The 14,591-nt window shown below is 45.8% G+C and overlaps 2 protein-coding genes across 2 annotated transcripts; one reads left to right on the top strand and one right to left on the bottom strand.

Annotated features, from left to right (window-relative positions):
- Positions 1-691: 691 nt before the first annotated feature.
- On the top strand, positions 692-5,764 carry LOC139673673 (cystatin-B-like). The gene is made up of 3 exons (XM_071559454.1): positions 692-821; positions 4,468-4,569; positions 4,953-5,764. The coding sequence occupies exons 1-3, from the start codon at positions 756-758 to the stop codon at positions 5,079-5,081; spliced, it is 297 nt and encodes a 98-aa protein (XP_071415555.1). The 5' UTR covers positions 692-755; the 3' UTR covers positions 5,082-5,764.
- A 210-nt stretch (positions 5,765-5,974) lies between these two features.
- On the bottom strand, positions 5,975-13,446 carry LOC139673660 (cystatin-A-like). Its single transcript, XM_071559445.1, has 3 exons — positions 13,279-13,446; positions 8,706-8,807; positions 5,975-6,185 (listed from the first exon to the last, which is right to left on the bottom strand). The coding sequence occupies exons 1-3, from the start codon at positions 13,342-13,344 to the stop codon at positions 6,057-6,059; spliced, it is 297 nt and encodes a 98-aa protein (XP_071415546.1). The 5' UTR covers positions 13,345-13,446; the 3' UTR covers positions 5,975-6,056.
- Positions 13,447-14,591: the final 1,145 nt, after the last annotated feature.

Below are 14,591 nucleotides of genomic sequence, written 5' to 3'. Positions count from 1 at the left end.
TAGCAGGGGAAAGAAACCTTTCTTGCCCATTCTAATTCATGCTTCTCACCATGTCCTCCATCCATGTCAGCCCAGGATCTCTATTCAGTTTCTAAAACCTGCTGCTATTATTTAAGGTTATATTGACCAAATTCAGCACAGGATGCTGCAAAGCGGGAGGAGGAAGGTAGGTGTTTGTTGTTGTTTTTCCAAGGACTCTGGATGTTTAAATTGTAGAGAAATTTAGCTAAAGATCTAAACATTCAGCCTGAAGTGTTTCCAGGGGATTTCTTAGAGCTGGATAATTCACCACTGCCTTCAGTTTGCGGGCTGAAGAACGGCAAAGCCGCCTGGGAGAGGGAACCACGAACACGGTGAGCGAGGGAGTCCTGGAGATGGAACTTTTCATGCGGCTAAAGAGAACACGCCGCTGCTGGAAAAGGTGACACCCAGGAAAGGGAAGACGCGCGCCATGACTGTCACTGTCACAGGGGCCGCGCCGGCCGAGGACAAGCTGCATCCCTTCTGCCAGGGGAGCAGAATAAATTCTGCCGGCAGCTTTTATTGCAATTGCTGCTTTTAGCTGTTTTGCTCTGTAAAGAGCTGGCGGGCGGCAATTCCCCGCCCTACCGGGATGCGCTAAGCCTGCCGCGGGTTCGAGTCCCGGGGCCGCGGGTTCAAGCCCCGCGCCCGGCGCCTCCCCGGCCCGCCCCGCCGCAGCCGCGGCCCCGCCCGCGGGAGGAGCGGAGCGGGAGAGCCGGAGCGGAGCCACCACCATGTTGTGCGGGGGCCCCTCGGCGACCCGGCCCGCAACCGACGAGACGCAGCAGATCGTGCAGGAGGTGAGGGCGCCGGGGCGAGCCCCGGGAGGGACCTGCGGGCAGGGAGGCCGGGGGTGAGTTCGGCCAGTCCTGAGTGCGGGAGCACGGCCGGGGCCCGCGGGGTAAAAGGCGCAAGGAATTGGGAGTGCACGGAGCAGTCAGCGGCTCCCGGAGCCCCCGGGCCTGGCGGGGCTCGGTGGGCTCTGGAGGAAGCGGAGGCAGCGCGGGGATGGCCCCGGTCCAGCCCCGGAGTGCGGGAACGGCGCTGGGACCACCCGGGAGCAGCGCCCGAAGTCCTTGTCTTGAGCTCGAGTACGCTCAGGTGGCTCTTTAAAAGTTCAAACCTTGAGCACGTATTTGAGTTTTGGTGTTTTAGAGGGGTTTGTTTGTTTTGAGGGATTTGGGAGGGGTTCGGGTTTGGGTTTTGGGGGTGGGGAGGGGAAATAAACCAGAAATCTGAGCTGCTTCTGCTATTCCCCAGCACAGAATTCAGCTCCAGTCGCTGCCAGCTCCAAATCCTGATACTCTGCTATTTACAGTAACTTCATTTATTGCTCGTGTGTTAATGCTTTTACGCTTAAAAATGCCAATGTACAACTCAGTTCTTTCATGGTCCTGTTGCTGTAGTGGAAACTCACGTTTCTTCTGCTTTTTGGTTTTGTTGCCTAGGCTACAACAGTTCCTAAACACTTACAGAGCACCCAAAGGCACAGCAGTCATTGAAATTAACATCTGTTTGTACAATCTAATGATTCTTTGTTTTAAAAAGAGAGAGAGAGAGAGATGCGCATCTCCTAAGCACCACCCTGAGTTTCCAGTAATAAGTACATTTTTGAGAATTGCTGAGTCACAATTACTGCTTTGACCTGAAAAAGCCTACATGTCATGGTAAAGTTAATGCAAATACAAAATTAACATTGTATTTGGTCTTACAACTAGATTTGAAATCCTGACTGAGTGTTCTGTGGCACACTGCAGTGGTCAGGTAATTCAAAAATAAAGAATGTGAAAATAAAACCCACTTGGATTCAGAGGTGGACAGAATTAACCAAAAATCTAGGATTTTCATTTAAATCACATCAATACTTCAGAATTTGTCCAGCTTGTTTTGACTGCCAGTTTAAATTATTTAAAGAAATACAAGTGGGAAGATCCAAAACTGAAAGGTATCCTCATCTGTACAGACTGTGGGGAAAGCATTAGTTTTGTTTAATCAAGGTAGACTTCATAAATCATTTTGTTCTGCTTCAAGTCAAGTAATTGTGGAGACTTATTAAAACCTGACAGTTTGCTTGCCATAAAAATATTTCCTATTCCTGCTTTTTCAGTTCTTGCCTTCAGTGCACTGTTTCATAAGAATCCTTGGGATGACCAAATGTTGCTCAGTGTTGTGACCCTGGCAAGTATTGCTGCTCACCCAGAGCAAGTAGAGTGTGACACAGAACAGGACAGCTTCCTTCAGCAGTGTTTGGCTTCAGAGTCCCATAGGAACTGCCTCTCCACAGCAAGGATTTCCACCCAGGCCTATTCAGCCTTTGGCTTCTCATTGGTAACTGTGGCAGAGGTTCGTCAGGGTGGTTTAGTACCATCTGCTTTTTAGTGACTGTGCTGGGAGTAACCAAACTGGTCATGCAGAGCAGTGAACAGCCTTCAGGGCCTGATAATTTTCAGCCTTGTGACTGAGTCATGGATTGTTTGGGTGGGAAGGGACTGCACCCCCTGTCTGAGCACAGGGTGAGCAGTCCCAGGCTGCTCAGGGCTTTATCCAGTCAGGTCTTGAAAACCTCCAAGGATGAAAACTCCTCAGCTTCTCTGGTCACATCTTCTGTACTGCAGGAGCGTCCTCAGAGGAAAAGTTTTTCCTTATATCCAGTCTGAACCTCCAGTTTCAATTTATCACCATTTTGTCTCATTCTTCTGCCATCACTCCTCAGTAAAGAGCCTGGCTTCTTATAGATACTGGAAAGTGTTCCTCAAAGTCTTTACTTCCCTGAGCTGAGCAAGCTCATTTTCTTCCTCTCCTCACAGCATGAGTGCTCCAGCCATCTGAGCTCATGGAATGCTCATGGCAGCCCTCGGCTGAGCTCGCTACAGTTTATTGACATCTTTCTTGTATTGGGGACTGAAAACTGGACACAGTATTCCAAATGTTCTCTAAAATGTGCCAAGGAAAGGGCCACGACCACTTGCCTCCCTTCTGGCTAGGCTGCTGCTGCAGCCCAGTATTCTGTTACCTTTTTTACCACCAGGACACAGTGCTGGCTTGTGTCCACCAGAACTGGTGGATCCAGTCTGAGATCACATGAACTGTCAAGATGAGCTGATACCAGGTCTTTTGGAGAGTATTTCTGTCTGGGATCTCCCTCTCCATACTGAATCAGGATGCTCATTTGTCACATGCTGTGGTGAGTCACTACCACTGTAACACCCTGACAAGCTGGCAGCTGCATGTGACTCTGAGCTGTCTGCAGCCATGGAGTCCAGTGTGTAAGTACAAAATGTGCTGAGATGGGACAATTTGGAGACCTCAGAAACTAACCTTGCACATTGGCTAGGATTTTTAAAGGAGCACAGGACAGAATAGAGTCAGTGGGATTACATATGTTCCTCCTGCTGCTTAAATTTTTAAAAGTAGCTCTGGTGATGAACACTGAAACACTTGCTTCATCATCTGACTCAGGGCAAGGGGAGGAGGTAGGACTGAATCACGGTGCTTTCTGGGGCTGTGCCCCTCATGGCATCTTAGAATGCAGCTTTGAATTTCATATGGCAAAAAACAAGGACAAAAGTGTCCAGACATCATTATCTTGCTTTTAACGTAGCGTTCATATTCTGGAAGGAGCACAGAGATACGGCCTCTGAGAGAAGATGAAAAGTATGTTCACAGTTCCCAGGGCCAGGATGATCACTGGAATGGCACCTGTCTGGTTCTGTGCCTTCTGGGTGCTGGAGAGGTGGGAGAACATGCCATGTTGGAGGAATTCTTTCTGTTCCTACTTCACCTGGAGTACCAGAGCAGTGACAAGCTGGCACTTGTTTTTCTCCAAGGAAGCAGGGAGGATTCATGCAGGAAAGCAAATGTATTTATTCCCCTTGAATTTAGGAAGAAGGAGAGGTGCATGATGTAGCTGAAAAATCTGCTTGCTGCTGGTACTGTTGCACTAGAGGTGGGGGGAAGGCTGCACAATGAGGCTGTGCAGGAGGTATGACCTGGGTGGAACTAACTTGCAGCAAGGAATTCCTACTCTTGCCCTGGTAAGCAAAGGCTGAGATCTGTTTTCCTGTCCAAGAATTTACCATATAACCACGAGGTTCTAGACAGCCAAGTGTGGGAGAGAAGAGCTGCAACTCACAGGAATTCATGCCTCCCTCTAGTGTATTTGACAAGTTATTCTGACTTCTTGAGCACTGATTTACATTTGGAAACTACAGACTCCAGCAGACATGTTGGAAGAACTATCAGGTAAGTGTTGTGCAGATTTGGTGTCAGTCTGTGGTGGCTTTGCCACCTCCCTAGACTTCTGGTCCTGCCCTAACACAAAATTAGCATGATGCATTTTGATCTTTTAATAACTTGGAAAAGCAGGAGCTCTTGGGAATTCAGTGGTCTTAAGTCCTGAATACTTGAATCTTTTATCAGTCTTAAATAACTTATTGTTTCCTTAAGGTGAAATCTCAACTAGAAGAAAAAGAAGGGAAAACCTTTGACGTCTTCACTGCAGTGGAGTTTAAAACTCAGGTGGTTGCTGGAACAAACTACTTCATCAAGGTAGATGGCACTGGGATTTTTTTTTAATTAGTGTGTATAATCTTTGTAATGGTGGGGGTTTTTTTTGCTTGACTACAGAATGCTTATGATTTGGCCTTAATACAAAAAAAATTGTGCATTTAAAAAAAGTCCATCTCCCAGCCCCTCTCCCTGCCTGTGTTAAATAGAGAAATATTCTTATTGTCATTTTCATGGGAATATTAGGTGGTATTTCCACAGTTATGGCTCCCAGTCTGGTTTAAAACAAGATCACACCTTCTTAGGCGATGGGTTTTTTTACTGCCTATCTGCTTCTCCCTCCTCAAAAACACACCAGTCTGCACCTCCCTCCTGCTGAAGGCTGCTCTCACTCCATGGATCTAACTGGGTTTCGTGTGTTGCAGGTTCATGTTGGTAACGATGAGTTCATGCACCTGCGGGTGTTCAAGAGCCTTCCCCACGAGAGCAAGCCCCTGAGCCTCCACAGCTACCAGGGCAGCAAGACAAAGCACGATGAACTGGCTTTCTTCTAGCAAGCTTATCTTGTGCATTTTCCTAATGGTTTCTTATGTGCATTTTCTGTAGGCTACAAAGTGTTGATTAGTGTGCCAACGAAGGAAAAGTGTCTTTTTTTAACATAATGGCGGGAAAAAATCAGTTTCTTTTATGCCATTCCCTTCCTTTGCAATCTCTGAATTTGAGAGTCATATGGCTCTCCTATTACCTGCACTAATGCAAACTCAACTTTAGTTGCGACTTAATTTAGACTTTAGTCCTGTTTGTGGACTTCCTTGGTCTGGAAATGAGGAGGGGAGTGACAGTAGCACTCATGTATTTGTAGCAAGGAGCAAGAGGAAAGCCTCAATCTTTTCTGTGCTGCTTTTCAACTGTGAATACGTGTGTAGATTTAAACTGTGCTATGTATTTTATTGGCAAAGACCTGAAGAGAGACAGGTCTTTGCCAATACCTGAAGAGAGCTGAAACAATTTTGTAAGGAAGAGATAGAGGATTACAGAACTTTGAAACAAACATTCCCTTGGTAATCATGTTCATCCTCTTGCAGCAGTAGCAAGGAATGCCCCGTAGAGGGTGTGTGAGTTTAAAATCCAAACCAGCTTGCTTTTGTTCTCGGTCCTATGGAAAAGTCCTGGAAGGGAATTTATGCTGGACAAGCATTTCTGCATTAATAACAATAAATATTTCTTTTTACTTTTACATTTGACTGGTGTTTCAGTGTTCTCTTACTGCTTTTCAGTATTAGTTACTATCCTGCTCTGAGATTTTTTTCTGTGTTTTCTATAATTCCAGGTAACCTTATGCTTATTCTATGTGTTAATTAGAAATACTTTATTTTAATCTGGTGAGAGACAGATAACAAGAAAGGCTTCTGCAGGTGTATCAGCAGCAAAACAAAAATAAGGACAATGGCTTTCAAAACTTTTTTAATTTACTGTCACAGGCAGAACCGCCACATGACCTGCAGAAGTGAGGCACCACTCATCATCTCTCAGAAATAGGTCAGGGGATCATCTTTGGTTTTGCCAGTCTGAAAACTGACAAGGCTGAGATCTTGGTTCTCATGAGGAAGACTCTTAAACACCTTTAAGTGGACATAGTCAGTTTTGGAGACTTCAACCTGGAAACCAAAAGAGTTGGAAAGTGAGGAGCATGGGTTCAAAGCATGTTCAAATAAAGGGATACTCTTTATATTCTTGAAAGAATATCTTTGCTAGGAGCTTAATTTTAGATGTATCTTCATTTTTACTTTAACACCTGTTAACCAAGTCTCGATAGTATCCAATGCAGAAACTGTCATCACCTGGAGAAAACTATTAAAAAACCTTCAGGTTCATGTGAAGGGAAAGTGAGCAGGCCAGCTTGAGCATCAGAAGGCACAACTAGGAGAAAGGTTTCTGTACCTAGAGGATACAGAAAGATCTATCCGAAACTAGCACATGGTCTAGAGAAACTGACAACTTGAAAGCCAGGAGCCCTTGTCTGCAGAATTACTCCAAACACATCAGTGCCTGAACAGGCAACCTGACACATTTTGGTGCCTGTGGGAGTGTGTGTGAATGCCAGAAATAAATACTTCTTCAAATAAATTCAGCTTCCTCTCCAGAAAGTCCTCATATAAAGACTTGATAGGAAGCTGTATCATTTCAGTCATAGGGAGCCAAGCATAACAGGCACTAAACTCTCCCTCTGTGAGGTACATAGTATCAATGGAAAGTTAATGCCTTGGGCTCTGTTTTTACATGCCTTCTGGTGGCTGCAATGTGGCAGTTTGTCTTGGTCTGGAATACATCTCAGCTGCATGTCTGTTGGTAACATTAGTGATGTGGAAAATTCAGAAATACAAAAGAATTTATCTTTTGACGGAGCTTGTTCCAGTAAATGCTAAAATGAGTAACTTGTACCCATCACAGGTAAAATTGGAAAGAAGAGAGAAATCATCAGTTTTCAGTGTTACAAATGGATTTTTTCCAAGTTCAATAACATGTCAATTTTCATTTCTGAGCAGTTTGGTCATGAGACTTAGCAGGGACAGCAGACAAGTACTTTACATTGCCTAGGTCAGCAATGAGATGGCACCAAGGGAAGAAATGCAACTGGGCATGACTTCTGGCTGTACTTGTAAATATGTACTCTTAATTACTCAGTGCTTTGTCCACCAAGTGAAAGCTCATCTCACAAGAGAAGAATAAACATCATTCATGTAGGTAAGACTCTGACTATCCACAGAAGAGGTACTCTGTCAGTACAGTCCCCTGGTGCCCACAGAGAACAAATAACTGATCAGAGTTATTTTAAGGAAGCACCTGGGAAAGAAAAAGGTTTGCAGTGTCTGTCCTTCCTGCCATCAACTACATATGAGAAGCATGGAGCAAATGCTCATCATGTCTCTGTGCAGAGTTACGCTCCTCCTAACACTCCCTGGCAATTTCTTTCATGAAACAATTCTGACCCTTGTCAGAGGAGTTTGTCCTATCAGGCACATGTCCCCACACCTGTGGGGTTTGAGAGACAGCAGTCCCATGCCATGTCAGCTCTGCTCCAGAAGACCAGCCTGTCCCTTGGCAGTGCTCGACAGCCTTCAGTTGTAAAATACACCCAGCAATTTCTTTTGTGCTACTTCACAGAAGGGCAGTTAAATGCCTCCCTGACATCCGATCCCGTCAGATCTCAGAAGCTAAGCAGGGTCAGCCCCGGATTAGTACTTGGATGGGAGACCTCCTGGGAAATGCCGGGTGCTGTAGGTTCTAGTCCTGAGGAAACTTCAGTGTCACTGTCCAAGCTCGCTCGGCTGTGGCAGATGAACCTCAGGACTGAAATGGTGGGGCCAGTTCTGCACACGCTGTGCCTCACCTAAAAAATCCACTGCGCAGGCTGGAAGGGCACACCCACGTGGGGACAGCCCTTCCCAAAATCTTCGTTAGCGAAGTTTGGCCATACATACATACTTCACAGAAACACCAGCTCACAGCCATGGGCAAGGGTTTCTACTAGAGACTGAGTGATGCCATCAGAAAGCTCAAACTAAGCATTACCCATTTTTCTTCCTCCACAGCAGAGAGGGGTGTTGGAAACACAGAAAGAACCAGCAGGCAGGCTGTACCTCTGCAGCATGTCATGCAGAACCAAAACATCAACGGACCTGCTTGCTTGCAAAACTAGTCAGCAGGCCACGAGGTGCTTGCACTGCTTTACAAAAAGGACTCTAACTCTCCATCTGATCCTCAGACTGACTTCAACTGCACATTGGGAGGGCACAGACACAATAAGAAAGCTACTTTGTTTTAAAGGGAAACAGGAGAGCAGAGTTACAACCTGTTTAAATCCCTTCAGTTGGTAAGCCTCTGGGTGGGATGATCCTAAGAAACGCACCAGTCACATCTGAAGAAACTCAAGGTTTTTCAATGTTTTCAAGGTTTTTCTATTCCTCTTCATTCCTCTTTCTATTCCTCCACAGAGAGGAATTTTATAAATGTCTTCTTCTATAAGCGTCTGGAGATAGCCCTCAACTCTGTTACTCACATCACTGTCTCATAGATGTTGTTCTACTACATTTGCTTCTCTTTCTAGCTCTGAGCCACCCTGCAAGTCACCTATATTGTTTAATTGCAAAGCACTCCCTCCTATCATATATACAAACCTTAATGAAGTAGTTTATCCCAGCAACCACTTGCGTCTTATATACTATGGCTGTAAACATGGGACACTTCCTGTTTTCCCTGCTTTCAAATTGTGGCTTCACCTGTAGAAAGAAAGGGGAAAATGACTGACAGGTTCATATTTAAGCTTTTCTTTCCCATATTCCACACATTCACCCCTAATGAAATAAACTGAGAACCCCTACTCTAAACCAATTTACATGAAGACCTCCAGCCCTCCTTTCTAGCATTGCCTCCATCATTCTTTACAATCCTCTTAGAATTTGGCTTTGTATAGTTTTCCCTGACCCAAAGCTCTCCAGCTGAACTGTCCCCTGCTCAGTATAGGGGGAACAGCTACCTGCTGTCCTTTTAATTCTGTGTCAAAGGAGATAGCCTGTAGTGCTGCATGGGGTTGTGGTGATCCAAGTGCAGGACCCAGCACTTGGCCTTGTTAAACCTCACATAGTTAGCCCCAGCATTGTCCAGATCCCTCTACAGAGCCTTCCTAAGCTCCAGCAGATGAACACTCCTACCCAGCTTGGGGTTGTCTGCAAACTGACTGAGGGTGCCCTCGATCCCCTTGTCCAGATCACCAATATATTAAACAGGACTGGCTCCAAAACTGAGTCTTGGGGAACCCCACTAGTGACCACCCACCAACTGGATGTAACTCCATTCACCTGCACTCTCTGGGCCCAGCCATCCTGAAAGATTTTTACCCAGTGAACAGGGAAGCTGTCCAAGCCATGGGCTGCCAGCTTCTCCAGGAGAATGCTGTAGCAAATGGTGTCAGACTCCAGGCAGACAACATCCACAGCCTTGCCCTCATCCACTAGGCAGGTCAACCTGACATAGAAGGAGATCAGGTATGTCAAGCACTACCTGCCTTTCCTAAACCCTTGCTGGCTGGGCGTGGTTGTCCAGTACATTCTGTGTGATGGCACTCAGGATGAGCTGTTCTTCCCTGACCTACCCTGGTACCAAGGTCAGCCTGAAAGGCCTGTAGTTCCCCGGATCCTCCTTCCTGGATCCTCGTTCTGGCCCTTCTTGTGGATGGGTGACACACTGACCAACCTCTGGTTGTCTGGGACCTCCCCAGTGAGCCAAGACTGCTGGTAAATGATGGAGAGTGGCTTGGCAAGCTCTTCCACCAGCTTCTTCAGCATCCTCCTGTGGATTCCATCCTGCCCCATAGACTTACACATAGACTTTAAGAGGAGAAGTAGGTCAGTAACTGTTTCTTCCTAGACTGGGGGAGCTTCATCCTGCTCCTTCTGTCTTCAGCTCAGGGAGCTGGGTAGCCTGAGAACAACTGGTCTGACTATTAATGACTGAGGAAAAGAAGGCAGTAAGTACCCCAGCCTTTTCTTCATCCTTTGTGGCAACGTTTCTCCCCACATCCAGCAAATTATGGAGATTCTCCTTACTCCTCCTTTTGTTGCTGATGTATTTGTAAAAACATCCTTTGTGATCTCTTATGGCTGCAGCCAGATTAAGTGCTTAGTTGGGCTTTTGCCTTTCCAGCTTTCTCCCTACACAACCTCACAACACCTTTGTAGTCCTCCTGAGTTGTCTGTCCCTTTTTCCAAAGTTCATAAACTCTGTTTTTTCCCCTTTGTTCCAGCCAACACTCTCCATTTAGCCAGTCCAGTCTTCTTCCCCAACAGCCCATATTTTGGCATATGCTGCTTCTGCACCTTTAGGATTTCCTTCTTGAAGAATATCCAGCCTTCCTGGACCGCTTTGCCCTTCAGGACTGCACCCAAGGAATTCTCTCAGCCAGTCTCCCAAACAGGCCAAAGTCTGCCTTCCAGAAGTCCAAGGCAACAGTTTTGCTGACCCCCTTCCTTACTACTCCAAGAACTAAAAACTCTGTAATTTCATGATCACTATGCCAAAGACAGCCTCTGACCACCACTCCACAAGCATAACAATCTTTTCTAGGGAGGATGCCTCTCTGCACATGACACCCATGCTAATGACCTGATGCACTGCACAATTTGGGCAGAGTAGCTGGGAGGGGCCAGCAGCATTCAGTGCTTCTCACCACCCACCTGTTCTGCAGAAACACACAGAATTAATTTGCATTCTCAGCACATCCACCTACAGCTGGCTGTCACTCCCAAGACACTCCTTCCCAGCAGGCAGGTCACAAAAAGCACCCAAGGAATATCCGGATAGTTTGTAAAGTGTCAGAAATTGTCATCATATTCAGGTTCCTCATAATCTCTTATTCTGCTCTTTTGTCAAGCAGCTTCCACAGGATTTCTGTCCCAGGAACTGACAGCTGTACTTTCAACTCAGGAGCTGCTGACTTTAGCAAACCAGAGAAACCTTAATTCCCAATCCCCTTCGAGCTGGCTGGGTCAGGGCGCTCCTAGAATTCTCCTAAGTGGCAACTTTTGATACATTATATTCCTCTCTCAGAATAAAATAAAACAAAACAAAGGTGCTTCTCTCAAGTTCTGCTCTCTTTCCCAGCCTCTGGCCACTATGCCTCCCATTTGTTATTTACAGACCAACCCTTCAGTAAAATCAGGCAGGTAAACATCTCCTAAATCCTTAAGATGAAAAAATACCACATTCCTATGCTCTTATCTAACATGCCCTATACCTAAAACATTCCTCAGTTTTAGGCAACAGCTGTAAAACAAGAAGACTGAATAAATAACATTTCCTGCATCACTAATTATGACTACTGACAAGGCACGAGTGTAAGTAAATAATTATGTAATCCCATGAGCAGACAGATCTTGGACATCCCAAGCTCCACAGGTGATCTTCACAACTTCATCCAAAGAACTGCTTCTCCACTTGGTAGAGCATAAAATCCCACAGAATTTCATCATGGAAGGTTGACAAATACTGGAATCATAGCAGGATATTCCCAACATAAGGTGTGTCTCCATAAGACCATTTTCCTTAGAGAGCTCTACCAAAGCCTCTGTGATGAAGAGGGACTACAAAGAGTTCTCTCTCCTGCTCTCAGCACAAGGCAGAAATTTTCACCTTGCAAAAAATGAAGAGCAAAGAAGAATCTGTTTTCATTCTCCTGAAGCTGAGGAGAACACCAAAATTGAGATCATTCTTCTTCTGGAATCAAATAGAAAATCTGCACCATCCCCATTTCACATTCCACATTTGCCCTGTACTTTGTGAACGTTAGCACAGCCTGAAACCAGCATTCACATTTTTAAGTGCCTGTTCACTCACTGACAGCCAACTGCTGTGGTTTCACCTCTGATACACATTGCAATACTTTTGATCACCCATAAATGACACGGCCCAGCATTGAAAACGTAGCTCAGTATGTGGGATGCTGCACTGGCTCCAAAGGAGGCCCTTGAGGCATTTCACAACATATGCCTGACTCTGTGAGCCCAGCTGTGTCTGACCAATAAAGCCCCCAAGTGGAAAAAGGCTCAGAGGAGCTGGGGAGGGTGATGTGCTGCCCACAAAACTCCATGAATAATTCAAGGTGTGACTGACCACTGCTTTTCAAGATAAACTGACTTTATCTCAACACCAAGGAGACCACAGGGCATTTTAGAGAAAAAGTTCTGCCAGTCAAGGGGGTCATTCTGGTGGAGTAACTCCCCAAGTTCAATAAAAGAAAGGGAATGCCCCTCTGAATTAGCCAAACCAGCACTGGGGGGACAGAATACGTGGCTCTGCCCAACACAGAGTATAAAAAAGAAACAAGGAACACAAGAATTTGAAGAAAGCAGCTGGCTAGAAGTGTCTTCAACCCATAGATCTCTTCTTGGCAACTGAGGATTCCCAGTGTCATGATAGGGAGCACATTATACAGACCAGTAACGGACACCACACTGGTGGTGTCATCACTGAACTGAGTATTGCAATCTCTACATTTTACTGAGAGTAACTTAGATCTGTATTGAGTTTCCAGAATATCTGTATCTCTCTGCTAAATCACAAGCCTCATGTAACATCAAACACCTTCAAATAAGTAAAGTGGATGTTAAACGTTATCCCACCCACCTGTGGACTACCTAAAAGAACACGGTCAGAGCACTGGGCTCTGACAGATCTCTCCTGGAGGTTCTGCCTCTCCACATACACAGTCCAGCTCACATCAGTCTGGTTTGGTCATTGCCTCGTCTCAGCTAGCAAGATCACAGGAGTCATGGAACGGTGCTGATGCAAACTCTGTCCTCAGTGACACAGCAAAGGAGGGAGCTGGGAGCCCTGCACACCAGGCAGAGGGAGTGTGCAGCAGTATCTTTCAGTCCCACTACTTCCTATTTTGTTTCCCCAAGGAGGGCCTAAATTACACTTTATGCAGTTGCCAAAGGGAGAAGAGCTCATCTTTCAGAGACTTGAGGGTGAAGACGATGAGGTGGGTGAGCGGGAACATGAAGGTAGCCAGTACTACGCCTCGCTATGGACACGGAAGATACAGAGAAAACACTGATAATCAAGGGGATTCCCACTTTCTGCACAAGCTGACAAACTCTGGCTCAGTATCACCTCGTCTGCCAGCCCCTACACAACCTTCAGGACTCAGCTATTTGCCCAAAAGACTTCATGTAAAGACAGGGTGCAACTCACCTGGTTAACCATATGCTGGACTTCTGGAGTAGCAGCTTTGGTGTCAGATAAGCCCCCAGGCATCATAGTGGCAGGTGCCTTCTCTGAAATGAAGGGTGTTTCTGAAGAGAGAAGTCTAGCACAGTCTGAGCAGAACCACCAGGCATCTCATACATATACATACACATGTGTCATGGAATCATGTGACCTGCAACACATGGAGCCTACCATTACTGAACTGGTGAAGGAGACAAATGGGAAAAGGGGGGGGGGGAACAATGTAATACACTGATAATAATAAATGTAAAAAGCACTTTAGGAATCTTAAGAGTGTATAATCTTCCTGTCAATAAGAAAAGCAAACATCAACCTTCAGATACCCACATCTTAAAGGCAGTTGGTTTGTCCTGCAACTGAAACCTCTTGCCTCTCCACCCATGTGCAGATGACTGGTCTGTGCACTTAGGAAATGGAAAAAAGTCACACCCAGTATTTCCCAACACCTTTCCCAACATCTGAAGGAAGCATACAGTAGTTTCCTTACTGCAGGTCCCATTCAACTTGGAATTGTACTGTCTCAATATCCTTCCAAGTGGGGAAATAGGAGCAGATTGCATCGTGTCTTCAGTGACTTGACTTCCCTCTGCCTGACCAGAAAGCTGCCAAGGTAAACACCAACACCACAAGTAAAAAACATTAAATCCCAGATTCAGGGACGTACTGCAAATAAGGTATTTCTGTTTCTTTCCCATCACACCCAGAGCTGCACTCGGGCAATTGTAATAACAGTAACATTCATATTTCAACTCAAACCATAGTGCTGATTTCCTGGAAGTCAAAAGTACAGCTTCTCTCTCTACAGGTATAGTGTGTACACAGTTGCTGTCCTAATGCCCAGGGATGCTGCTGAAACAGGCAACGTGCAGAATATACAGTCAGAAGGATCCATTCTGCTGTTACAGACACAGACATGTGCCACAGTCACAGTCATGACCATACAGAATGTACAAAGCTCAAACCCTACTGAGGGAAGGGCAGCAGCTGGTAACAGCCCTACCTGGTAAGGGAGAACTAACACTTCCAGACCACAGAACAGATTACTCCACTTCAGTATTCCTGCCATCCCTCTCTACAGCAAACATGAGGAGTATTGCTCAAGAGCCTGGACCAGAGAGGCAGCAATAGATCAGACAATTGGCAGTCTCTTGGGGTAGGTACATGGGAGTAGGTGAAATGAGACCATGTGCTGCACACAGGCAATGGCATTTCTGCTGCAATCAGTACTAGGGAGTTTGCTCAAAATAAGAGTGTTCACATGGACACAGCAATGGTGT

Source organism: Pithys albifrons, chromosome 1 (genome assembly GCF_047495875.1).
Source record: "Pithys albifrons albifrons isolate INPA30051 chromosome 1, PitAlb_v1, whole genome shotgun sequence".
Taxonomy (NCBI): Eukaryota; Metazoa; Chordata; class Aves; order Passeriformes; family Thamnophilidae; genus Pithys; species Pithys albifrons.
This window is presented reverse-complemented; position numbering and strand designations above follow the sequence as displayed.

What these genes read in the sequence shown, in the direction of transcription:
- LOC139673673 (XM_071559454.1), top strand. Translation starts at nt 756, where the DNA reads ATGTTGTGCGGGGGCCCCTCGGCGACCCGGCCCGCAACCGACGAGACG. An exon ending in CGCAGCAGATCGTGCAGGAG is followed by an intron (nt 822 to 4,467) that starts GTGAGGGCGCCG and finishes TGTTTCCTTAAG; the next exon opens with GTGAAATCTCAACTAGAAGA. An exon ending in GAACAAACTACTTCATCAAG is followed by an intron (nt 4,570 to 4,952) that starts GTAGATGGCACT and finishes CGTGTGTTGCAG; the next exon opens with GTTCATGTTGGTAACGATGA.
- LOC139673660 (XM_071559445.1), bottom strand. Translation starts at nt 13,344, where the DNA reads ATGATGCCTGGGGGCTTATCTGACACCAAAGCTGCTACTCCAGAAGTC. An exon ending in TCCAGCATATGGTTAACCAG is followed by an intron (nt 8,808 to 13,278) that starts GTGAGTTGCACC and finishes TTCTTTCTACAG; the next exon opens with GTGAAGCCACAATTTGAAAG. An exon ending in GGATAAACTACTTCATTAAG is followed by an intron (nt 6,186 to 8,705) that starts GTTTGTATATAT and finishes TTTGGTTTCCAG; the next exon opens with GTTGAAGTCTCCAAAACTGA.